Below are 27,520 nucleotides of genomic sequence, written 5' to 3' on the forward strand. Positions count from 1 at the left end.
TCAGCCTTCAACATATTTTTTTGTATTAGAGCATTTCACTCTCAGAGTGTAGACTAAAAGTAGAATGGGAGGCAGACCCTTCAGCTTTCAGGCACTTCGCCTATGGAACCACCTCCCAGTTTGCATTTGGTAAACAAACATGCTCTCTAGCTATCATATTTGATAAAGCTTATAGTTAGCGCTGTACTCGGTGACCCTGGACCTTCCCTTAATCCCCTAGAGACTGAATGGCGACCGCCTGGTCAGAAAAAATATATATGTAATTAGTCAAAAAGATGATGACATGCAAAAAACTTTCTTACAACTGCTTTGGTTGCTAGTATTTCGCTGCAGTCGCCCATACAGAAGAGGTCAACTTGTCTAAAAGCACTCCAACTGCATGCTAAACCATAGGGAGTCTGTGAAGAGTGGAATTCAAACAATAAAAAGGGAACCATTTATTTTCACAGTAAAAGTTGCGTCTTTTGAAGTGTGTTGGTTTCAGCAAAAAGGGACAACTTTTACCTGAATAGCAAAAGTTCTACTTTTGCATTTCAAGTTTTGCAACCACATGTTTGCAAATCCATGCAACCACAGCCACAGCAATCTGTTGCTGAACAAACCAATTAGGTTTTTGATGCAGCACCTTCTTTGCATCCAGTCTCACCCAGCAACAGCCAGCAACCTTGAGGAACCACTCAGGGCATACACATTTTTCTCTACCGACTGGAGATTGGCAGGGGGTTGCCAACCTGCCTCAAGACCTGTGCAACTGAGGCCTTAGTTATGCTGCTACCAACTGAAGCTGCTGGGAGACTTCCCATGATGCACTGAGTGCTTCTTTTCGACTCATGATGCATTTACATGCCACTATAAAAGCTACTTTCGGCAGTCCCATTATTCAATAGGGATTGCTACATCTGGTTGCTCAGTATGTTTGATTTGGCAATACTGTCAGGGGGGCTTTACTTTAAAATACAAAGCACCTTGAGGCGATTGTTGTTATGATTTAGTGCTACACATAGCTATATATACAAATTAAGTTTACTCTGCAACTGTTGGGCTGAAAGATGAAATAATTGCTACTGTGATTACGTTTCAAAGCAGTAAAGTCGGCTGGTGTTTGTCCAGCAGAGGAGCTCTGACTTTGTCTATAATACGTTCTGCAGCACATTCAGCAGAGTACACAGCACAGCTGAGCAGATGGTGGGCAGAGTCAAGCAGTGTCTTCACATCAAGTTGTTAACAACCTTACAAATACATTGCTAGAATTTTTTTTAAGTGCATCTATAATGCGCTATTTTTTTCTATTTGACTGAATACACAGGAAGAAAATGGGTTAATATGCTGATAATGACTTTTTTTTACTCCTGAATCCTTTCCCATTAAATTATGAACCCGTGCCATATATAAGCATCTGCGAAAGCTTTGAAAATACTACTCTTACAAGATCATCCTCACACTGGACTTCTTTAATTTTTAAACACCATTTTTTAAATCTAAACTTAGTCTGATCTAGCCAATTAAAGTACATTCGATATTAACAAAGAGAGAGGGAGAATCTGTCCTTAGGAGACTGCATTGGCTGGCTCAGCTTCAACACACCAAAAGCAGTCAGAATGATGCAAATCGAAATGTAACACATTTTCATCCAGGAGGCATGAATCATATCAACACACCAAACGGATGCGATTTACACAGCTGTGTGTGATTTCTTCTCTGCAAATGCAAGACACAAGAACTAAGCCAGGAGACACAGGAGCCTACTGAGCCAGAAAGGCCTGGAAATCCACTGAAATAAATGGTACCTTCATGAGATATCAAATGACCCATCAAATACACTTGGCAGAGCATGAATGCACTACGAGCTCTGTCTTTTACCCTGGCGGCTTTAGTCAACGCCTGTCACTCATCCTGCCGTCTGTGGTGGCTGGGACAGAGCTGGGGTACTCACCTCCATCTTCCACTTGGCCAGCAACTCCTCTCTGGTCCGCTTGCTAATGTAATAAGGGTCACCAGCCTGGAAGGTTATTCTGGGCATGGGCCTCTGACGAAGGCTGATCTCCCAACCAACTCCCCCTCGCAGCCTGCCTCGACCTCCCTGTTTAAGGCGTTAAAAAAAAAAGTTAGCTATTTGTTTTTGATTCTTCTTCTGAGAGTTTCTGTCATAAGGAAGCATCCAGATTTGTAGTAAAATGACTGACCTGTCGCTACAACCTGCAAATTAACAATTTAGGTAACAATTGGGTAATAATAAACTTAAAATGATGGGCTTAACTACATTGCTAAAAATATGATGTCTCGCATGCTGGTGATTGGTCAGGCAGGAAGAAATGATGTCACCATGTCTAACAGACTCACAGCCAACAATACCGACTTATACAACAAGCTCCCAAGTGTATTTGATATTTCAAATTTATACACCATCAGGTACCATTTCTTTCATAAGTCCAAAGGCAAGAAAACTAATAGCCTCCAGTTGTGTAATGGTGCTGATACAGTGTAGGCTTCTTTGCTCCATTTATGGGAAGGCATGTGGCAAAAGGTTAATGAGTAAGTTTAAAGGAATAGCTTCTCATTTTTGCTAAAAAAGTTCGCCATGCCATGTTCAGTTCAGAACCCAACCGGTTTGACTTCTGGTTTGACACGAGCAAGGTAATTCACCCACTTCAATAAATGAAGCTACACTTCTGCAACGTGGGACAGGCACCTCAGCTACATTAACCAAAGAATAAAGACACAACAGGACAGAAATCTTACCTCAGTCTTTAACGCATCACTCCCATCCTCCTCCTTGTGCTCCACATCTAGAGAGAAGACAGTGACACAATGGATGGCCTGAATCATTCATAAGAGAGAGGGAGCTGGCATCGGCTTTCGCTGTATCAATGTTGAGCTTCAGTGATCTCTCGTCCATCACTGAGCCATATTATACATATATTAATCTGACCCCCATAAATGGCGTGTTTGATCAAGTTAAAGTCAAGTTAATAAACTGCTGAAAGATACCATAGCCACTCCGAACATTCGGAGGGCCTTCCCAAATTATGATGAAGATGGAGGGTGGCCAGGATTACTTGCAAATGTTGTGTTTCTGACCTGATATCCCCCCTTCATGAGAAACACAGCTGGCTGCCATTAACATGGCCCCTCCCTAACTACTGAGAGTGAGTTTTGAAGGCAACAGTACACTGCTTCACGTCTGTGACTCTGGGGCTGTATATAATCTCCCTGCCAATGTCCAAAGCCTGAAATGTGTAGATGGAGATGTATGTAGTGAGGAGACACAAAAGCCAGTACTTGTCAACATTATTTGGAAGAGAAAAAAAACAGCTTCCTATTTTGTGTACTAAAGCTGAGGAGTGAATAATTTACTTTGTACCTTAGCTGAGTACAATTTTGTCAAAGCTGAGTTTGGGCATTCAAAGATCACAGACAGCTAACAGGAGGGTTTCACCTCACAGTTCATTCAGTAGGAGTTTTTATTTTTATTTTATTTTTATTTTTTTTCTTAGTTTTAAAAGATTTATTTTCACATTTGGAACTGTTTTAATAAACCCCACTGAATCAACTTAATGGAAAAATAAAAAAGAATAAAAAGAAAACCTGACGGCTGAGGCCAGCTGGCTACAGTCCAAATGATATCTTAAATTATCCAAAAAATAACTGTAGTGTCATATCTTTGTCCACACATATAAACACACACACCTACACACAGACACACACGCACACTTACACAGTTACCTGCACACACCTGTTTAATAAACTTCTGTTTGATACGCCTTTCCAAGCCTATCTTCAGTTGTCCATATTAAATATATTGTTTGGGGTTTTTTTTTTTTATTCCTTTCCACACTACACTCTTCATGATGGAGTCAGGATAACAGCTGGGGGGACACTTCATACAAATACGCTGCTGCTGCCACAACTCAACTAGTTTTCCTTCTTGGTTGTCCCAGTCATTTGGTTTAGCCCATTTTAAAATCCACTGATACCATTTAGACACATCACTTCATGATGCATTCCTGCTGGCTGGTTGGAAGACACTAAAGAGGTTGAAGCTCCAGTGCTTACTTGACCAATACGTAATGAAGTACCACAGGTTTTCCTGGATTGTCAACCTCTCTAAACTACTGCTTATCTCCACAGACCTTGGAAGTAGGTGAAGCTGTGCTAGAAATGTCCTAAATATTAGACACTGTGAGAATTTTTTTGTCCCAGATAATCTTCGGTTGCAAGACTTCTAGGGCGGCCAACATTGAACGCCTCTCGCTGTACAACACAAGACCACCGTTTGGGGATTTCCATTATCTTGGACACCCCAAAATTGAAAGCTGGCTTTAACACTGCCAACACTATAGAGAAGAAATCCCTCATGCAACCATGGCAATGAGAAAAATGAGTATCACCAGTTTTGATATAATATTTCTGAGGGACTTCCTACAGATTATTAGTACGGTTTACTAGACTACATTCATGCAGCAGTTAAAAATGTCTGATTGCCACTGTACAGCTTTTAGAATATGATATCACACGTTAAATTATACAACAGCACAAAAGTAGTTCAAATGTAAGTAGTAGGTCAAACTAGAGCAGGGCGATATGACCAAAAATATTTATCACGATATACATTTGAAAATTTGCGATAACGATATAACTGACGATATAATTGACACTAGACATAATACTTTACTACTCCACAACTTTATTAGTGCAAAAAAAACCCATCAACGTATATTCACTTAAACAAGCAGCTGTTTTTTATGTGCATTAAAGTTATATAAAAATTTAACAGTGCAAATGCAAATTCCTTGCTGACAGTTTAACCAAAAGGCATTTCCAGTGGAAATTGGCCGACATATCCTCAGCATAACCATGTATAATATCCACAAAACTTAAAAAGAGGTTATACACACACAATACGGTAATATTATGTTGAAGCACAGTATCCATCACTCCGTGAGGCGCCTGCCTACGATAGCCGTAATGCTCCGACAATCCATCAAGCGGTGCGGGTTCGTAGCTTAGCAAAGTCATACTTTCGAGCGCCGTGTACCACATAAAATCGTTTCGAGGTCAGTAAACACAACCAGAATTCATACATAAGGCACACGAGATTATAAGGGGCACTGTCGATTTTCAGAAAAATCAAAGGATTGATTTTAAGTGTGCCGTATTTTCCAAAAAACACGGTAATAACGACAGCTCGCTAGCATGCTCCACCAAAAATAGTACTATGTTGTGTATCTAACCGACGAAAGCTAAACCAGTTCCACACCACTGAAGTTGCAGCATTTTTACAAACCAATTCTGGTTCATCCGTTTCATTCAACGATCCGCTTTCGCCCTTCTCATTCTCCGCCATGCTTTTTCCGCCATGTGCGTATGAAAACAAAGGCACTGCGCACGCACGTTTTACCCATATTCTATCGCGATAGTTCATTTTCTTATCGTTGCCCAACATTATACCGGTATTACCGTGAATGGTATGATATGGCCCAGCCCTAGGTCAAACTATAACCAGCTACAGTAATAATATAGTAATAAGAATCTTTGTAAACAAGATAGCGTTCAAGAATTTTGAGCAATGTTTAGATTTTAAGTGGATGAGTCAATCTAACAACTATAGTCCTTCATTTAAACAAAAAGACAACTAATCATGGATATGTGTGGGTTTAAGTGGGCAGAAACTCAGTGTAAGAAACTAAATGTTTTCAGGGTGCTATTTTTGCCAACAAATGAGGAGATATTCATATCAGAAAAGCTCTAACCGCTGTATTATGGCATTTTGATCCAAAAATGCAAACCTCCCCACATTACTACTGGAAAATTCTAGTCTTCTTTTTAAAAATCTGTAAAAACATTCACGCAATTACATGAAATCATCATGCCTTACCCACCGCTGATATATTATTACTGCTCAAGACGCTTAAAGAGTACCAGCAAGTCCAGTGTTTTGCACAGGAAAGAGTGCCTAACTGTACAGAGGAAGTTGCGAAACCGTAAGTGAGAGGTACAGCAGCAGGGTAAAGCTGTCAAAAATGGCACTGAAAATATTTGCTGAAACGTGCACTGAAACCGCAGTCTAATAAAAATGTTTCAAACACAGTAAAAGCTCCAGTTGGGATTTCCCATTAACTTGGCCATGATTTAATGTCTGGGGGTGCACACCAACAACGGCATGTTATTCATTCTTAAAAGGCATTGTTTGCCTGTGTTCAGCGGAGCAGCGAGAGGTTAGCCTACGAGCATGGATATCACCCAACTGAAACACTAGCCTGGCAGCAGGGATTCATGATTTATGAAAAGTTTTTCTGCCACAGTGGCTGCAGAAACATTGATAAGCAAGCCAAAATCAGCTTCATCACAGAAGCTCAAACCAGAAGCTCGTGTATTACTTTCACTATGTTTAATCTGAATGAAGGCACGTGTTTCTAAAAGTGCCCTGGCTCAGTGATATTACACCGGGGCAGCATACACACAACATTGAGGCAGCTGTGGCCTGAATTAGCATGATGGCACAGCCAGAGTACACATAACTAGCTGCTGTTTTAAAGCCCAAACACTATCATAACACTTGAGTCCTAAGAGGTTAAGGACAACTTTTGATGGCGTATTTTCTGCACAGCCAAAACTGGCTTGTTAGTGAAGTACCCTACAAACCTGTCCAAACAATAGTCCGCTCTCTTAGCAGCCTCTTCAAGTTGGTTCCATGTGTGGCTGAGCTTGCTGCACCGCCACCCTCCCCCCCAACACACCCTGACCCCACCCCTCTCCACTGGTCTCCTTGTCCTCATCGGGAATAAGTGACTATATAACAAATCGGTGAGGCATGCACATTGCCAAGGTCACTGGGTTTGCATGAGGAGCTGGCTAATGTTGCCCACAGAGAGTATACTTTGCCAGTTTGAGTGGGTTCCAGCTCTAGTATTGCTGGAGCTCAGTTCAACTCCTGCTGGAGCTAAGTCCTTCCTGTACCCTCCAGATGGATAACAGAAACCCTGTTTAAATGACTATCGATCGACCGCAATGCCCCCCACCAAGGTCTCTCCACTCTAAAAAGGATATACCAACACATTTTAAATGTTTAGTTAAAATCTTAATAAGCCCCCTGCATGGATTGTTTTGGGATTTTTTTGCAGTCTGATATGCTGTTGAGTATAATGCAGTAAGGTAAATGTTAACATCATACATGTGCATGCATGAGTGTTTGCATTGATTAAAAAAAAATCTTAAAATCTCAAGCAAACTTTCTGCAGTATCATCCCACATAGCTCCTGGTGAACACCATGATGCAGCCATGTCGCTAACATCTGCTGCAGATTTTGAAGGACTTGCAGAGTGCTTGCAAACCTCTACTCTGAGTATCTGATTGTGAAGGTTGTTTGTTTGACTTTGTGGCTAACGGTGCTTTATCACACTACCTAGTTCCTCTGTCTGACAAACTGGGTGACATATTGACAACTGGTCTTATCTTGTGAGAGAAACTTTGCTGAGACCTTTCATTTCTGTTACACAGCTAAAGTGGAAAGGAATGCTTAGGGGTTGTTTCCTGCAAACTCCCACATTTAACAATTCACTCAAGATTATCACGGCATAGGGCTCATTAAAAGTGGTTATCGTGGAAAAGAGTGCTGACAACCCTTTCAAAATTTTAGAGATTAGGTCATTCTTTATGTGGTCTTTATGTTTGAAAAATAATTACAAACACATTTGTCACTGAAACACTGGGAATTTACAAAGCTGCTATTAATTTTCTGAGTTAGCATGCTCCTATATTAGACTAAAGTTGTAAACAGTGCTTTAATGTTGCACTTTCCACTGGTTTCAAATTGGTGTACTCAAAAAAGACACATTCTTTGAATAGAGGCACGAGTAACACTTTTTCTGACAGTAATATTAGCCTTTTGACAGACTGGTCAAGTGCTTTTCAATAGTTTTAACTTCATGCAGTCCCTAATAGTATACTCCCTAATAGTTTTCACTTCATACAGTCTAAGGCTTCTCCTCACTGTAAAAATCAGATGCGGTGCATTGATAGGCGCTGTCACCTCACAGCAAGAAGGTCCTGGGTGTGAATCCCAGCTGGGACCTTTCTGTGTGAAGTTTACACATTCTGGTTTAACCGGTAATACTAAATCAGCTGTGGATGTGAGTGTAAATGGTTGTCCGTCTCTGGGTCTCTTCCACAGTGTGTTTTTTATCCTGTCTTTTGTCCAGGTCACAGCAGACAGCTGCCCCTCCCTGAGCCTGGTACCCCTGGAGTTGTTTTCCTGTTAAAAGGGAGTTTTTCCTTACCACTGTTGCCAAGTGCTTGCTCATAGGGGGTCATCTAATTGTTGGGGTTTGCTCTCTGTTATTCTAAGGTCTTTACCTTGCAATATAAGGCGCCTTAAAGCAACTGTTGTGATTTGGCACTATATAAAAAAACTCAGTGGAATTAAATTGTCTCACTGTGTTAGCCCTGTACCAAATTGGCAGCCCGTCCACAGTGTACCTTGGCTCTCGCCCTATGACAGCTGGGATAGGCTAGTTCTCCCCACGACCCTGAATCAAATAAGCGGAAGAAAATGGTTGGCTCAAAACACTTTTATGATTTATCACAGAATTACCATCATTAAGGTAGAAATGTGGAAATCAGATTTCCATGCCAGCTGCGTCCCATGCTAATGGTGAGCGGCACTGGACTGAGTTTTAAGAAATCTGACCCTTTTTCACCTGCAGCCAATATGCATATTCCTGCCTTTTGCTTGGAAGTGAAGTAACAGATCCTAGAAGCACAGATCAGGTGTATGCAGAGTGCAGACTCAGTTTGTAAAGAGTTCTGGGCACAAAGCCATCCACCTGGCAGGACCCCCGACAGGGAGGTGGCCACAACAGAGACCTGCCAGCTCCCAACAGAGGCCCGTTGCCAGGAGAGAACTTGCTCCTCCCCTCGTTTTATTTATTGCACTCATCAAGGTCATAGCCAGTGTGTCTGCCGACTGAGAGCGGAGCAGGAGAGGCACGTGGCTGAGGGAGAGATAGGACAAAAAATGGAGTGCATGTGTGCTGTGATGGGTGTGTTGGGGGGGGGCTAAGTGATATGGTTAATCTCCATCTTGGCCTAAAACCTACCTGTCAGCAGTATTTTCTCACAACAATGCCCCACTGATTTACATCGCTTTTACATGGTTGTTTTATCTCCTGGTGCACTGCGACTGTTGCGTATTTAGTCCAACAGAACAAAAATCTGATCTATACAAAATAATTATATTTGCCATAATTATTTTGTCAAATTATTTCCTGAAAAATAAATATTTGAGGCATTCTTCAGTACGACATTTCTTTTTGTCCTAATTTTCTTGCATCCCTCTATTATAAACGATTTAATCCTGGGAATTTTAACTGTTAATGTGACCATATTTTCAAAATGAACATGAGTAGAGTAATAAATTACATGCACTAATTATTTTGTCTGTTATGTTGTACAAAGTCCAATAAATGCAGCGAACATTCGCATTCGAGAAGCTGGCAGCAGAAACTACTTGTGCATGGAGAAATTATTAGAAAAACTGAACAGACAGATTAATAAATAATTGCTTCTTTAATCTAAAACTGCACACTGGGAGCAGAGCCTTTTCTTGTCTTATTAAAAAGTTAAACATCTGGGCATTTTCCCTAAATTTTTAATTAAGTGTTGTCTTCAAGATTAGTTTGTGAATTCATACTGTCAGAGCTGCTGGTACATGTAGTCTGCGTTTTGATGTTTTAATGAACTGCTGGATGAGTCGAATCCTTTGGGGTAAATTAAATTTGTATTCTTTTATATCCTACTAAAACGGCACATTGTAATTAACTTAGAGGCTAGCATAATAAATGTAAAGTGATCCACTCTCCTTTTCACTACATTATCTGGTAATTATCCCTTTCTTTTTTCATTACAGTGGCAATTTCATTTTTGTCATATGGAGCATCCTGAGTTTTTAAATGCCAACCGCTTCTGCATACTGAAAGCATTTGGTAGCCCAAACTGAGGCAAAATAAGTGACATATTGCATGCATAACATTCTGCATACTGTGTCTCGCATAAATGTTAACAGTGGAGACATCATCACCGATTTGCTTTCCAGACTAGTCTGTGCAGCAGCATGAAGGCACCTCTTCGAGCCCAGTGTTACTAATCCTGGCAGCATCAGTCGACCTACTTGGTCTGACATCCATTTACAGTTCATTACTCAACATCTTGTACTTGTCACACGCCCAGGATTTTTTTCTTCCTGGAGCCACACAAGACTGATCAAAAGATAGTAAACCTCGACGAAAAACTAAACAAAAAACCCCAAATGAAAATGGCCAAAAACTTACATTTAGTTGGGCGCTCCAGTTTCCGCCTCCCTCGTTTCTTGCGCGGCGTCATCAGGCAGTCATCATTGGCTTTTTCCAAGTCCTGTTCTTCCTGGCTGGACAGGAATCCGTTCTCTTGAGGATGACTCAGACTCTGGCCCTGAGAGCTGTCCTCCGCACGGCAGGAGGAAGGGTCTCTGGGAATCCCATTCTCGACTTCCCGCTTCTCCTGTTTTGGGAAGCAGGCATCGGGCATCCTGTCTCTGATCCCGCCCATGTCCCCATTGAAGACCTGTGCCATTGCCATAGTGTAGCTGTGGCCTACACTCGCACTGTCTTTAAGAGAGCCACAGCTCTCAACCTGCAGAAAGGGAAGGGGAGGTTGAAATGTTAACATCCTGATGATCGATCATCCTTAAAGATTCTTACAGCTGTATGCTACAAATTGATGTTTTGAAGTGTACAACAGTGTTGTGCCTCAGCAGTCATGAAATATGACTGGATAGTTGGCTGTGAGATAAACACAACCTTTCTGAATTTACAACAAATCATCCAGTGGATCTGAACGACCCACAATAAAACAGTTGGCACTATCCGTGTCAGGATAAGCACTTTTCAGGGGTGGCTTAATGGCGTTTTTCAAAGAGAATGTGAATGAAAGCATTCATCTCTTTCATATTAGACAAGCCTAATTAAATTTCCTCAGCTCTATCTGGACAGAATCAAACATGTAGCTCAGCTCCGCACGTATTAATCAGTGAATTATGGCAAACTTATAAACTTCAAAGCTGTGCCAGTAAATGTGCTGTACAGCCATTAACTTGCAAGAAGGAAAGGGATTACATTACAGTTCATCAGGTACACTAGTGCACTTTTTGTAGTCATGTATTCATCATTACAGCAGCTTGGAAATATGTTGAGAATGTTGGCTGTTTGACAATGGGAAGGCTTTTTCTCCGGCCAGTTTGGAACGCCCAGTCAAGTATTTCATTCTATAAAGCGGAGTAAATTCAAATAGAGCTGACCTGAAGCTGAAAGTTTCAATGGCAGGAACTCAGTCATCAATCCTTAAATAAAACACCAACTATCTTAGAAGACCTAGAAAAGTCCTAAATGTTTGAAGCAATGTAATAGTGTCTTTGCTACTGCCTAAAAATAGCCCTAAAAACAGAGTTAGTGAGACAGTCCCACTACAGGGTCACTGAGGGGAGAAAGTGGAGCGTGTCTTGTGAGATTAGACTGTCAGCAGTTACGACAGTATCTGAAACTTTTATCTGCAGGTATTTACAGAAGTTTGCATTTGAGGAAGGGGGAAAGCAATGCCTCAGGAGGCTTGTCTGTCATCGGACGACGTTGAGCAAAGATCCTCTCCAGGAAGGTAAAGATCAAATCCGTAATCTGATTCTTACAGACTGAATAAGCAAACACAACTTAAATCAAGATTTAATGTCTGTGTAATGGATGCAATGCAAATTATGAGTAGCAGACATGCAAAAGAAAAAAAAAAGCTTCAGTGGAAGTTGCTCTGAATCGTAAAACAAATCTACAGCAAGCCAAAGTCGGTTTCAAAGCATTCTTCAGAGGCCGCAGAACTCTAAACGACTTCATCATTGTAGTAACTGAGAACAAATTAACTGTAAACTGAACAATTGCACTCCTACAAAGAACAGCTCTCCAGTAAATCTGCTTGACACGATGAATGAAAACAACCCGGAGCTCAGACATTATTAATATTCTGACTCAGTTCACTACTAGAAAAAGAGGCTACAGTATGTGTGTGTGTGTGTGTGTGTGAGGGGGGGGGGGGTGTTAGGCAAATATCACACACGTGCAAAAAAAAAAAAGAAGTAAGCAAAGAGAAAACCCAAAAAACTCATATGCTCAGACACACATGCTAGCAACACACACAACTCATAGTGAAAGAATTATGCAACAGATTTGTGACATAGTTAACAACATGCGGCCCCTGCTACAGGTCAAAAGTCAAAGTTGGTAAATCAGGCAGCTTAGACAGAGAGAGAGGTTGAAAACAAAAGACTAACTACCTCAACCAACTTACTGCTACAACATTACACTCACACGCCCTCACAGAACTAGGTGCAGTAATAATATGATTATAAAGGTTTCTAAAACTACACACTGAAATTAAAATTAAATGCAGATGTTCACCTGAAAATATGAGCTGATAATTCATTACACTTGCTGATAACTTCTTACGTTATTCAATTAACAGCAACTGGAAACTGTTACACGAATAGAGGTATTTTGCTGCCTTTCTACGTGTTATTATCATTGATTGAAGATCTTTTGTTTCTGGAAAGCTAGCCGAACAGGAAATATTAAGATGTTTATGGGAGTTTTTCTTTATTTTCTGTTTTTTTTTTAATACCACTCCAGTATTTGATCTGTTTAACAGAAAACTAATCATCACATTTAACAGGCAACAGGGCTTTTTTGCAGGCAAGTTTTTGTTTGGATTTTTTATATTTTAGCCTGAAACTTCAGAAATTCATCAGTTCAAGTGAAACTAGTGCAGTGCAGCAATAAAGAAGCTGGGTGCCCTAAAAAAGAGCTTAGTCATGTTACTTTGTTCAGGCAGGTTTTCTAAAGGATTAGCTCAACATCTTTTCAAACAAAACCTGTTTATTCACGTTCCTGCCAAGTGCTACGTTCTCATGTCTGTACAATAAGAATTAAGCTATAGCAAGTATTTTATCAAAAAGACTTTACACACCTTATACAAACTTATTCTATACATATAATATAGTCAGTATATAGATGGCTAACTGTGTACAGCTCCTAAGCTATGCTAACATCCTGATGGCTTTAGTTCCATACTCACTTTGTTACCTAGTATATTAATTTTGTCACTGAACACTTAGGCGTGAGTATGTACACAATAAGAACAAAAGTACCGGGCCACCTACAAATGAAACCTGGAGGCTCGATTTGATATTAAAGCCAGAACTCTGCAGTTCTTATGTCAGCAGAGCGTTTGTGACTCGTGCGCCTCAGCGCTCGGTGACCCTGCTCTATGGCTAAGTTGCTTTGGTTACTGAAAGCTTCCAGCTTACAAGTGATTGTGGAATATCTCAGAGGGAAGAAATTTGAAGAACTGATATGTTGAGTTCACTTTGGAGCAATCACAAATGTTTGTAAGGGCAGAGTGCATGGCTAGGTGCTTGGTTTTATACACCTAAAGCAATGGGGCTAAGATTCAAAGATTAAGAGGTTTGACCCAATACTTTCCCCCATATAGTGTGCATTGATAAAATACATACACTGTCTTTGTCCATGTGGGTAAACGCAACATATGAAGAGGGCTAGAGGCTTGTTTACGCTATCCTTTCCAACAATTACCTTCTGTTTTCACTCAGCTTTTGACAATTTGCATGGAAAACAACATTTTAAAACCAATGTTCCATGTCAGCCTCTTTTCAAAAGAGTCAAACAAAAGAATTAAAAGAGGCTTTCTGACAGCATTTGAAGTTGGCCAATCAGGCATTTGAGTGACTCTTTTATTCAGAGAATAACAACAACAACTGTGAAACATCTATGTGAGCAGAACGCCTGGTACACATGGTCAATCCCCCACAGCTGTGAAAACACTCAGTGAGGCGCCCCGATTCTGCGTACGGCTTTTCTTAATCAGTTATTGATACCACTCCTCAGCTTCTTTAAATACAGGGGCACAAACCCTCTGGCATATCCCCTCCAACCATACATTATCTGTAAATATTTGTCTAATCCTTTTTTTTTCCTTTTTGGTTTGTTTAATTGCACAGTGAGAGTTAATTAAGATGATTTTCAACAGAAGCTTATGCAAATGATAACATCTCAGGGAAAGAAAAAATACCCAGAAACATGTTGGCCCTTAGAGTCATTATTAAATCGGAGCTTTTAACTACACAAGGCATCACAAACAGACTGCAAATGGTGTTAGTGTAGTGCATGCATGTATCTTGGAAACAAGGTTCAAGAATATGTCATGTTTATTCATGAGTACAAAGGAGTACACGTTGTGTCTTACAGGTTAACAGATTTCTGAAGGCTAAAATAACACTTGTTTTTCTACTGAAACTGCTTATAGATGCCATGTGCAAAGACAAAACAAGAGCTTTCATTATAAACTGGTACATGCCTCAAATAATGTGGCGTACAGATAAACGATTACTTGAAGATGAGGCAAAAACACGGCGAGGGGAAGATGTGATAATAATTCAAACTTGGATAATATCACACATTTTTAGATGGGCTTTCCTCACAGGCATTTCCGCCATTATAATCTTTCTGCTTGAATGGAGTGATGAGATTCACTCAGTACATCGGGCTTATAAATACCAGTGAATGAAACCGAATATGGCCAGGTGGGATTCACAAGAACAATCATGTTGAAACTGGTCAGATGGTTAAACACATCGTTCTGACGATGCTGGAAAAGGGCTGAATTTTCTGAAACCAACAGTCTGACAAGCACTTCACGCGATGACTGGCCAGCTACAGTATGTGAAGGTGAAAAGGCAGCCATCTGTCCTTCTGCCTTCCAGGAGGGTTTCAGTTCAGTAGTTTCAGTTCTGAAACAGCAAGCCTTCAGTCGTGGTTGGACAACTTGAACCTTTAAAGTACCCATTTTGAGTTCTAAATTTATTTCTTTGCAACTTTTTTTTTTCTTTTGACATTTGACACTGAAGGCAGGAAACAACGCAAGTCAGCGAGGAGGCTGATATGTGACAAAGTGAAGTGGCTGTCTCGCTCAGAGATGAATTACAACAACAGCAACAGTGAACATTTGAGCATTTGGTACATGTGGTCAATTCCCCACGCAGCTGTGAAAGCACTTACTAAGGTGCCTTGATTCGAAGTAGAGTGTTACTGTACCAGGTATTAATACTAACTCCAGGCTGCTTTAAATTTACTTACACAAGCCCTCTGGCACATCATCTACAAATATTTTTCTAATCCTATTTTTGGGTTTGTTGAATCAGACCTAATCACTGCAAAACAAGTATGCACGCGTGGACAAATGTAATTTGTTTAGACATGTCAACACTCACTGAAAACTGCTTGCGTTTTCTTCCAGGCTTGCTACTTTTAGGTGACTTCTCCTCCATCAGGTCCGAGTCCAGTATTGTTCTCTCACCCTATCAAGAAAAAATGCATGCCACAATTTAGACAAAGTACCTGCAGCTGTTTGGGTAAAGATGCACGTAACACTGAAGGATTTAATTAGTGCATTTTTGTGTACAATCAGCTAGATGGCAGTTTCACCTCCACCAAAGATGCAGCACAAGTGATACTAGATCTATAGGAAACAGAGACAACTGCACTACAGTGAAACACTTGAACATTTGGGAGGACTGGAGCAGGTCCTCCAGTGTCTTTGGTTGAGTGGACAATGAGACAGATAGAAACTGAATGACACATTCCTTTGAACTAGGCTGAAGTGAAAGCTCCTCGGACGCAGTGCTGACCTTCCACAGACAATTCCCTCTTGACACCGTTACAAAGACATAGATCGGCCCCCACCTTCCCCTGCTGCAATTTCCCTTTGATTAATAAAACTGTCTACCCCCATGAACAAAGCCCCATGTCTGCCATCACCAAGTACCCCTGGGGTTGACGGGAGAAAAGATGATCCTAATGTAGATGCTTTGAGTTTCAATATTGACTGAATAGAACCACCAGTACCAGGTTTGAATGCAAATGAGAGTGCAACGCCATTCCTGACAACTGCAGTGGGGGGGTGGAGGATGGAGGGCCGGGTCCTTATTAAATTCCTTCAGTATTGAATGTGAAATTCCATCAAAGATAAACGGGGTCTCTGCACTGTAGGCATTCTGCAACCTCTGCTGACATGTTGATAAGTGTATGTATATCTAATCTCTAGTGGGATGGCGTAGTACAACATGATAAAATGTTACTATGAGATAGTACAAGCTTTTGTCTATATATAATGGGTGGAGTTAAGTCTAGCAAGAGGAGTTACTGAATTACGGAGGTAAAGTGGTGTAAAACATTAATAACTTTAAGAAGCAGCAAACCAGAGTAACAGCAGTCTCCAGTGCATATCCACAGTTAATTTGTCATCTTAAAGACATTTAACTTAAAAATTACAACAATGAACATATGAAACTATGTCGGATTTAGTGTATTTCAATATGACACAGAATTACTGTGCTATGCTGACTATGGACCCATTAGTGACATATTCATATCCATCCCTTGGAAGTATCAAACTGGAATTAAAGATAAAAGCAATTATGGCATTCCTTTAACCTTGGATGTTGGATCTCAGTGCTGGGAATTATTTCATACCTGAGCTGTCTGCGCTTCATCAAGAAGGTGATGCCATGAACACAATCCTTCAGCAATACATGGAGTGGAAGGCTGCGACGCGTTCATGGATAGAGCCTGGTGGGTTTTCTATGTATGGCTTATTTAGGGAGTCATAAATACACAAGAGTGATGGTACAGATTACATGTTGCCATTTCAATACTGTTTATGTGCAAAGGTGGCGCTGGCATGAATTCTCCAACTTTCCAAGTGGCACGTTGACTTGAATGGGCATTCCAGCTTAAACTTCAGAGACTGGGAACTCGGGTTTCTGACTTCCTGCTTCCAACGGAATGCAGGATAACTCTGGGACTGAAAAGCGAATCCAAGGTGGAAATGCCTTGAACCTTAATTATTTCACAATGACCACCAGGAGGCGACTCTTGTAGTTGCAAAAAGAAGACTTGCTGTATAATCTATGAGTAAATGAGCCTACTTCTCACTCAATTTATGACCTCAGTAAACACTCTCCTACTGAGTTTAAGACCTCATTCACTCAAGTCGCGTGCTGTTTAACACAGCATGACGTTCATTTTTTTTAAATTATGGTTCCATTTACAGTAAATTAACAATAAAGCAGGGTATGCTTTAGGATTTATCGCTGACCTATAGTGTGGTATTTTGGGGGGGGGGATTGGCTGTGGCTCAGGAGGTAGAGTGGGTCATCTATTTTTTGGAAAATTTAATCCCTGATTCCTCCAACTCGAAGCATCCTTGGGCAAGATATTGAACTCCAGGTTCCTCCCGATGTATTCTTTGGAGAGTGAGTATATGAATGCTAGGTCATAAGTGTTTAGGAATAGAAAAAAGCACTTCTATGAATGTTCGTGTAAATGGGTGAGGCTTATAGTCAGTGTTGGGGAGTAACGGAATATACGTACCGCCGTTACGTCTTTAAAATACAAAATATGAGTAACTGTATTCCGTTACAGTTACCGTTTAAAAAGGTGGTATTCAGAATACAGTTACTTTGTTGAAATAAAGGGATTACACGGCGGTCTTTTCCTGTTTGATATGTTCGGCTATGCCCTCTCTTTTTTTGGTAATTCCACGTCGGTGGAAACCCAAACAAAACATGCATTAAGAGGCTCAAATGCCTGTGTCTCAATCTCGCGTCTCATAATGACGTGAAGAAATATTTGTAAAAATGATTTAATATGAAGGCAATAGGCAGAGTATTACAGGCATCGCCCTAAAGAATGCAGCCTCATGGGCAGTTTAGTCCGTGCTGCAGGGAGAATGGACTGCTATACCCGTTATGTGTCTGTGAGCGAGGGAGGGAGAAAAAGGAGAGTGGAAAAGTACGAGCTGTCACCGAGCAGAAACGGGAGATGAAAGCGTGTAAATATAATAATAACCACTGCAGCCAAAAAGAGTGCCTGACGAGCCCAGTTGTTAGTTAGCTATTAAAACTCGACTGTACACTGTGTTCGTGTTTTCCTCCGATACAATAAGTTCCGTTGGAGCAGACTTTCAACGCCTCTCTCTGTCTCTCACTAGTAAAGTTGACCCACACAACAAAGTAAAGCTAGCTTTCGGCTACGAGCCCGACACGGAACCCGACGTATTAGCCAGAGGTCCCTTTACTACGGTTCGGAGCCATGGACCTGTTTTATATACTCCCTGAATAGTTTTCTATATGAGATCGCTGCAAAAAGTGCAGCCTTACCTAATGTCCACCTACTGTTACTCATTTTATATTAAGATTTAAAAATCTAGTTGCTATTGGTATGGTGTGTAACCTTCAGTAATAGTAATAAATCACACAGCAATAGTACATTCATGCAGTTGTAAAAAGCATGATAATATATTAAGTAATCCAAAGTATTCTGAATACGTTACTCTCATTGAGTAACTTAACGGGATACGTTACAAAATACATTTTGAGGCATGTATTCTGTAATTTGTAGTGGAATACATTTGAAAAGTAACCTTCCCAACACTGCTTATAGTAAATAAGAAAGCAATTTGAGTCCATATATGCTCCTGTTACATTTTTTTAAAACAAGATGGCAGCAGCAAAATGAGACTAAGCAGCCCACAAATCAACAAGCTGCTTCAAAGTGCATGTGCACGTCTTTTGCTTACACTGCATGACTTCATCTGGTTTTCCACCCTGGTGTTACATGAAAACATTTACCTTTTAGATTATACTCTAGTATCAGAATTTATTCTGGAATTTAAGAACAGGAAATGAGGCCACAGGATCCATTCAGCATCAGATCTAATTAAATCATTTCCCTTTATCAGCACAAAGGGTTCAAAAGTCAATTAAATGTTCAAATTTAAACACTTAGGGGGTAAGGGGTTCTTGATTTGGGCAAAAAGATTACAAGCTGCTAACTGGGCCTTGGAGTTAATTATTCTTTGCACTGCGGTCTCGAAAGTCAAAAATTAACCTCATATGTTAAACCAAAATGGACGGGATTTCTTTCATTTTCTCAGAAAATTATTTAAACAGGAACAATTTTATCTCAGCTGTACAAAATGCGCCCTTTGACGATGATTTTGTCATGTGAAAAAAAACCTTGCAGTATGCAAAGTGAGTTTTTACAGTAGCCTTAGTGTTGAGCATATTTCATGAAGTACCTGGTAGCTGTGACATTCTGGGTTTGAGTCAGTCCCACAGTAAAATCTGAAACTCATCCGATTCTGTGCTGATGAAATACTATAACTATATAATATGTTAAAAAAATACCATAAAAGTACCACAAGGTCTACTAAATAATTTAAGGGCAAGGGGTTTTAATCATTATAGGCAGTTATTTCAACCGTCTGGCCACGTTTCGCCCTCAGTGTCTGCCATAGCCATCAATGCTCCTGGGAGATAAACTAATTTGCATAAGGAAATAGATATAATCAAGGTAAATGATGCTCTGATTGATGGGCAGAGGATTAAAACTGGAAGAAATGGTTATAAAAATAAGTGAAAATGATGACATTTTTGTTAGAGATAAGCATTTGAACTGTTATTTTACACGTAGATTTGAAACCTTTTGTAAGAGAATGTGTTTTGATGATGGTTCCAGTTCATTGTGCGATCACTAATAGAGTGCCTGGTGCGTCGGTTTTTCCCTACCAGGGCGGCAGAATTTGCATAGATAATAGCACGTTTTGAGTGCAGCCTGGTGTGCAGGCTCATTTGGGAACCACTTACATGGATGACACAATTCAGTGGTGCCTGGCTATCTCTGCAGGGACAGCACAGCACAGCACAGCACAGCACAGCACAGCGCTCCTCCAGTTCTCTGTTAGAGAGCTCAGGCTGAGGTCCTCCGACTGAGGACAACACGCCATTTTCACACTCAGCTTCACCCTAATATTTTCTGAGAAAAACAACAGAAAAGCCTGGAATATAATTTGTTCTTGCCTGGAGTGAACCCTACTACATTGTCAATATCTCTGCACTATTTCCGTCTGGGTAGCCAGTTATTTAAGGCAATGTCTGTTGCCAGGCAACAAGACTAAGGGCAGTACTGTGTAATGGGAACACAGAAGAAGAGGACAGATCCCCCCAGCAAAAGAGCTGTCGAGCCATTCCAGCTCCATCTCAACCTACACCAGCCAACGCCCACGTCACCAACCACCATTATACAAGTAAATGTCACAGAATACAGCTGCACCTCCCAACAGCCTCTTCGGTGCCGCTGCTATTGCTGCCACACAGGTGATGCTGCAGTTACACAGGGACTGAAATTACAAGTGCGTCTGCATCATGAAAGGTGACAAGGCACGTCACGTGCTGTTGGATTCTACTGTAAAAATTTGCCTATTTCTTCACTGAATAGAGGAATTCATTGCAGTGAGGTCTGCTCTAGCAATTCTTTGGACTGCACAGATTAGTGAGTGTGGGTTAATGATTAATGGGAATCATAAAATTGAGGAAGATTTGAATTGGTTTTGGCCTGAAGTGACTATAGAAACCAATCCAATCCACTTCCTTTCATTTTTAAGGCTCTATCTGTGTAACAGCACGGTCATAAAACTATAAAAAATATAATTCATGTACACATACTCCGTGCCAAGATCATATGAAAATACAAACAGGCAGTGCATGCTATATCACTGCAGGACGAGCTCAGGGGTGAGTAATGTCTTTTTAAATCAGTGCTTCCGAAGACATTAAAAGAAGCTCTTTTCAGTGATGGACGATCAAATCCAATTCAATCTTGAGCTCAAGTCAAGCGATTCAGAAACCCTTCCGACATCTTTTTAAAATCACCAGAGTTAAGTACCGCAACGTGTCAAGTGACGCATTTTTGTTGTTATCACGCACGTGTTTCTTACCATTGGGTTTCCAGGTGAATCAGCAGTGGTGGTGGTGTTGGTGAGAGTGTTGGACGGCATCATTGAGAGTCTTATGAGCTTATGGGTAATGTCTGATGATGGGTAGTGTAGATATGGACGTTTCACGTTAAAAGGAAGTTGAAAAGTTTAAAAGAAAATAAAGCAATGACGGATGATCCCCTCTTCTTCCTGCTCTCCTGGAAGTTAAAAGAAGAAAAGCAATGGTAAGATATGTTCAGCAAGTTTGTCTTTAATGTGTTGATTCTTTAGTTCCATGCAGACTAGATAATCCAGTGACATATTTTATGTATCTTCTCTAATATGAAGTTGTTTTACCCAGAGCATCAGCTTTCTCTTTGCTGAGTACACGTCATGTAGCTATAGGACCCTCACAGGCTTCTATAGATACTGTATGGCCACTATAGCCTACAGGCCCCTTTACACCACATGAATGTGTGTTGTGCAGTAGACGACATGAACTGGGTGCATCGTGCAGCCTGAAAATAAAGAGCGCGATGCTCCAAACTAAGCGCAAAAATACTTGTATTTTTGTGGGTACATTTTTCAAAATTCATTAATATTTCATTTCCATCGTGAGAGTCTGGGTTAAAGTTACTCCAGCCGTCTGCCTAACGCGCAAAGCGAAGCCACAGTTACACTGTTTTGCACTCGTGGAAATTTACAACAACAAAAAAAAAAAACAAAAAACAACCTATATTCGTACAGGATGTGTTGAATCTAAGGGCTAAAAGGAGACTGATGACACTCGGTTGTGATTTATTTAAAACATGCTGTATGTAAAACACACTGCCGGATTTACGTCCTCGTTCGTGAAAAATAAATGCAGGCAACAACCAGAACGTATTAATGTTGAAAAATAATTTATTATAAGGCCACACAGGCGTTCAGTGTCACCGCATTTCCATGCCATCAGCCTGCAATCAGGCCACACGCTTACACCATACTACGATCGACTGATGTGCATATATTATTCAACCGGCTATGCGTTAAAAATTGCAAAGTTTTAGACGTCTTTTTACAGCAGGGGAAGTCTGCAATATGACCCAGGGGATTGTGGATCTTTTACAGGCCACGGACACTGAAGGATAACCCCCCCGTTATTTCCTTTAATGAGGCCACAGCTTTGAGAAGCCGCGATGCTGGTTCCGTGCTCCAAACCCGGTCAAGTTCACATCTCGACGTCCAATCAGCACATCTGCAAAAAGCGAACCCTAAATCGCTATTTCCCCATTTCCATCGAGCGCCTTCCGGTCGTTCACGTTTTTTGTTCACATAAAGGTTACCCTTCCTGCGTGGTTGCTCGTGGCGGGTTAAACAAATTTACATGCGTGAGTCACTGTGTGTCATTACCCGGTTTTCCCAAGTCCCAGGCCTGACCCTTTTTGTCTCGCTTGCTCCCGGAGCCTCCTTCCTCTTCTCTCCCCGTCCTCCACCTCCCCAGCCGGCCAGCTCTCTTCCAGATGCGCCGCTCTGACTGCAGGGGCCTGAAGTGTGCCTGCTTTTCTCTGGGTCCTAGAAACAGTCATATATCGTGGACTCAACACATTTGCAAATATCTACATTTTTGCACGATAATAGGGCTGGGTATCGTCACTGATTTCTATAATCGATTAGATTCCGATTCACAAGGTCCCGATTCGATTGGATCCACGATTCGATTTGATTTGAATCTGGGAAATTTTGCCTCAGACAGTCAGAAATATTATAATTCTGATCATTTATCAGTGCTGACACTTCTGAGACTTCATCAGAGGTGTAAGCATCACAGCAGGTGCCTTTGTGTCAAAGTAACAGGATAAAACACAAAAAAACATGAAGGAGATTTTGTTCAGATAAACACCTTAAAAATAATTTCTTCAGTACTAAACAGCAGAAATAAGCAATAAGCAAGAAAATAATGCAGAAAACTGAGATTTAAGATGGGAAACTATTCTTGAACTACACTGACAGACGGAACTACACTTCCTGCACACTTCCTGTGCAGGAAGTGTGATTTTATCCTGGTGGAAGCAAAACAGCAAAAATAAGAGTAATTAATGACCATATTTATCAAATTTAAAGCGTAGTTTGATCTTCTTTTGCTGCTGGTTCAGTGAATTTTGGTCGGAGAGCAAAATCTATGAGGTGTCAGCTTTCTGTGTCGAGTCTGCGCTTTGTGTTTACGTCTTTGTGTTAATAAGAAAATTGATAATTGAAACCCAGCCCTACTCCATATGTATCCCCCGAACATTTGGGATGCCTTCATATGTTTATTTTGAGTATTTACCAAAGCTATTATAATTAACTAAACAAAAATTTGGGGAATGCGTCTATTGAGATTTGTGTACATTGTAATGTGTGCATGACAGTGAATCCCCCCCGGAAAATAAATGAAACTAAACTGAATTGAAAACAAACACTCAAAGTAAAATCCTTCCATCCATCTATTCGCTTCTCCTTTCCAAGGTCGCAGGGGGCGCTGGAGCCTATCCCAGCTGTCATAGGGCAGGTCTGGACAGGTCGCCAGTCTGTCGCAGGGCCAACACACTGGGACAGACAACTATTTGCACTCACATTCACTCGCACATTTACACCTAGTGGCAATTTGGATTATCCAATTAACCTATCCCCACAAGCTGCATGTCTTTGGACAGTGGGAGGAAGCCATGCAAACACAGAAAGACCCCGGCCTGATGGTGGAATTAAACTCAGGACCTTCTTGCTGTGCGGCAACAGTGCTAACCACCATGCCACCGTGCTGTCCTCAAAGTAAAATTAAAAAAAAAAAAAAAAGCTCAATTGGAAATGCAAGTCTTTAGTAACTCTGACCTTTACCTTATACTCTAACATGAGACAGGTAAAGGGGAATCCTGTATAACAAAGATAATTCAGGTTGGGACTCATGCTACCACACTGTGTGCACTGAAGACCACAAGGCTGCGGGGATGCCTCTATAACTTTATTTACAGGTCTACGCATTATTGCACAATTGGAACAATACTATGCTTAGTTTCTAATCTGATTTTACACCAGAGACATTTTAATGGTCCAGATGTCCCCTAAGTGCTGCTCTGGTTGGCCCCAGTGATGTGACCTTAGAGTAAAAATAAGCAGTAAACCAAACCACATTTTCACCACTGCCCCTTAGAGAGTCTCTGCGTGCCTGTGCCAAATGACAATATGCACTTGCAGTCATAACCAGTCCTGAGCGGTTTTGTCCTTTATGTGTGTAGTCCCCATCTCCTTTTCTGCTCATTGCATATTCAAAAGATTATCCAAATCTCACATGTCAAAAACCTGATGAACCTGATCATTTAAAGCTATCACCAGCAGCTGTTGAAATGCCATGCACATAAAAGCGACACACTGAGAAAATATGCAAGATAAGTTCTTAAATGTGTCAAAATGCACAAATACTAAGTTGAGAAAAATGAAACAACCAAGCATGCAAGCCGTTTCCTGTTTAAAAATGATTGTTGCATTTTTAGAAGTGGCACTGAAGCATACAAAGGCTTGAACTTGTTCAAATGTAGCATTATCTGTAATACAAAATAATGACAACACACACACACACACACACACACACACACACACACACACACACACACACACACACACACACACACACACACAGGAACCTGGAGAGACTTCCTAGTTTTTATTTTGTTTCTTTTATGGGCCCCCTGGTGGCTGTGGGGCCCCAAGCAGCCATGTAATTAGCTGATGCCTGAAGCCAGCTTTGGGGTCTGGTGAAGTAACACTTGTGTCATCTATACCTATTTTAATTAAACTGCAATGTGTGTTTTGCTTCTTGACGCTGGTGTAGACTTTTTCTTTTAATGCCCAACTTTTTTACATATTTATGGATTGTAACATTCCCTGTACAGTCTGTTCATATAGTTTGTGTATGTGCAGATTTGTGAGACCCTTCAAATTATTCGTAAATGTGCCTTTGTTAGATTTAGACATTTATGATTCCTTTTTCATTCTTTTTTTGTCCTAGATTTCTTATGCTGTACACTAATTGGTACCTGTGATGCTTTGTCTCTGGTATCTAATCAGGAATGGGAGGACAACAGTATCCTTCAATTCTTTCTTGGTCAAATCAACAGTTTTAGAGAAGCAGATAGTTCAACTGGCGAAACGCAGTTGGGACTAATAAAATTTTCAAAGTTTCACTGTGATGCCTGTAAGCGCTGGACTGGAGGCTGTGACAAATCAAAAGTAATTTCTGTGAAAAAAGTTTGGTACGTTTCCTGTAAAAGAAAGTTTACTTACACAAAGACAATTTAAAGTCATTTACATTATGCATTAATACATAATAATAATAACAAGGCTTTTAAATGCAAATTACAAGAACAGAACATCAAACAAAAGGAAATAAAAACAAGTTTAGAGATGTAAGAGTAGTATAACTCATGATGAGCTTTTAAGGCTCAGCTGAAGGCAATACACAATATTAAAGGTATTAACATTTAGTATCTGAGATCTTTGCTCGGTTTTACTCAGTAACTTCCAATTCCTTATTTAATTTGCCCCCTGGGAACAGTTAGCATCCTTTATATGGCAGTAAAGAGTCACATTAATAGGATTTATTAAGATGGCAAAACAACACATTAAAAGAGAAGCTGGACAAAGGTCTGAGTTTAAAAAAAAAACAGTGCAAAGGTCTAAGCTAAACCCTAAATATCCAGTCCTTCTAGATTCACTTTATTTCAAATGTATTTTAAATTAAATATGCAAAAATACCTGCAGTATATCAAAATGTTTGGGACTATAGTCCACATAGAATTCTTCATCTGGCACCATGTCTGTGGTTTTATCATTTTCATTTTATTACCTCACTATTGCAAACAACCATCAATCCCGTACATGCCACTAGACGGAGTCGCCCAATGCCAGATTCCAGGGAGGCTAAATGTTCACCGAACAAATCCCTTTGGGGCAGCTTGAAGGATTTTCAGGGCCAATGAGGAAGAGAGGACATGTGTGCATAGCAGGCGGATGTGGTTCACTGATGTGGAAGTAGCAATGGCTCCTCTTTCTCATTGAGTCAGTGGGACTGAGTGGTTCATCTGAGGATAGCAGCAGCAAGACGATGGCACATGACCTACAGACATAAGCAGCGTGCTGCTGGCTGGTGGACACCCTTTGTCTATTCGTGGAAACCCCAAGAGGAGGATACTGAGAGGTCACAGTGTCCCGACCTCATGTCAGCTTCATAGCTTTTGATATGATCTACGCCTGAAGTATCGGGAAAAAGGCCACACTCTTTTTGATTTAGAGCTTGGTGGGCTTCATTTTTTGCTGGGTTATTCTGTTTCTCTGCTTCTTGTTTAAAAGAAGATGCTGAAAAGGTGGTCGCACACAAAAGATTAAAATCAAGGGTACTCACACTTTCTTGTGTCTGCAACTTGGAAATACTTGTGTAAGGTTGGAGAAACAAGCAGTAACTGAGATGTAAAGAAAATCGCCTGTTAAACAAGTAAAATATGGATGGATATTACACTGTAGACTTACCTATATTAACAAAGGATGAAACACTCATGAGACAGCAAGTGATGATTTGTCCTTAAATACACATTGGAGTAAACTTTTTTTTTTAAATCTAGTCTACATGAATGAAGTGCATATTAAATAAACGGGATGTGATCAACATTACTTGCAAAGTTTCTCTGTTTCCTTGAACTCTATACTTCCTGTATTAAGTGAAATACATGTTAAAATAGCATAACAGCATGTGTCTTGACCACTAATGTATTAAAATAAAGGAAGTAATACTTTAAATGTGTAACAATGATCTCATTTACAAGTGTGAACATCAAACTAGACAAAAAAGTGATCAAAGAAACCCAGCTCAACATTTGCACTGCAACAAACTTGCAAGTACATTTCAGGATTCAAAAACAGTTATCTTAATGTTTCTATGTTGCAATGAAACCTAAGACTTTTACTGCCCCTATTCTTTTAATTGGTATTATTAATGCTGGAGAACGTAGTCTAATTAAAAATAATAATACTGCTATGTAAAATTTAGCAATGAAACACTAACTAAAATTACTGAATGAGATTTTTGTAAGAACATTCACTATAAATTAGTAGTGATGAGAGTTGCTATGAATGATGCTTCCATTATGTGTGAATTGTAGCCTCAGTTTCCTGTTCTTAGCTGACATGAGTGGCACCCAGTGTGGTTTTCTGCTGCTGTAACCCATCTGCTTCTAGGTAAGACATGCTGTATGCAAATTTCTGCATACCTCAGTTGCAACGAGTGGTTACTTGAGCTACTGTTGCTTTACTGTCACCTCAAAGCAGTCTGGCCATTCTCCTCTGACCTCTGGCATCAACAAGGCATTTTCTCCCAGAAAACTGCCACTCACTGGATAGTTTCTCTTTTTCTGACCATTCTCTGTAAACCCTATAGATGGTTGTGTGAGAAAAAGACGACAGGCCAGCAGTTTCTGAAATACTCAACCCAGTCTGGCAACAACAACCAAGTCACCTAAATTGCTTCAGTTTTAACTTCAGCACGTCATCTTGACTATGTCTACATGCATAAATGCATTAAGTTGCTGCCGTGTGATTGGCTCATTA

At 40.5% G+C, this 27,520-nt stretch overlaps 1 protein-coding gene across 4 annotated transcripts in view; it reads right to left on the reverse strand.

Moving 5' to 3' along the window:
- The window catches only part of dnmt3ab (DNA (cytosine-5-)-methyltransferase 3 alpha b), a 46,803-nt gene extending 24,426 nt beyond the window's left edge, over positions 1-22,377 (reverse strand). For 2 of the 4 annotated variants that reach the window (XM_063496980.1, XM_063496979.1), the window contains exons 1-6: positions 22,298-22,377; positions 20,927-21,123; positions 15,360-15,446; positions 10,327-10,666; positions 2,740-2,786; positions 1,934-2,080 (exon numbers count right to left, since the gene is read on the reverse strand). In XM_063496980.1, the coding sequence (XP_063353050.1) occupies positions 1,934-2,080; positions 2,740-2,786; positions 10,327-10,666; positions 15,360-15,446; positions 20,927-20,989 (684 nt within the window). In that variant the 5' untranslated portion in view covers positions 20,990-21,123; positions 22,298-22,377. The remainder of the gene's footprint in view (positions 1-1,933; positions 2,081-2,739; positions 2,787-10,326; positions 10,667-15,359; positions 15,447-20,926; positions 21,124-22,297) is intronic. The other 2 variants (XM_063496982.1, XM_063496981.1) reach the window with 1 other exon arrangement.
- Between the last annotated feature and the right edge of the window lie 5,143 nt (positions 22,378-27,520).

This window comes from Pelmatolapia mariae, linkage group LG16_19, assembly GCF_036321145.2.
Source record: "Pelmatolapia mariae isolate MD_Pm_ZW linkage group LG16_19, Pm_UMD_F_2, whole genome shotgun sequence".
Lineage (NCBI taxonomy): Eukaryota > Metazoa > Chordata > Actinopteri > Cichliformes > Cichlidae > Pelmatolapia > Pelmatolapia mariae.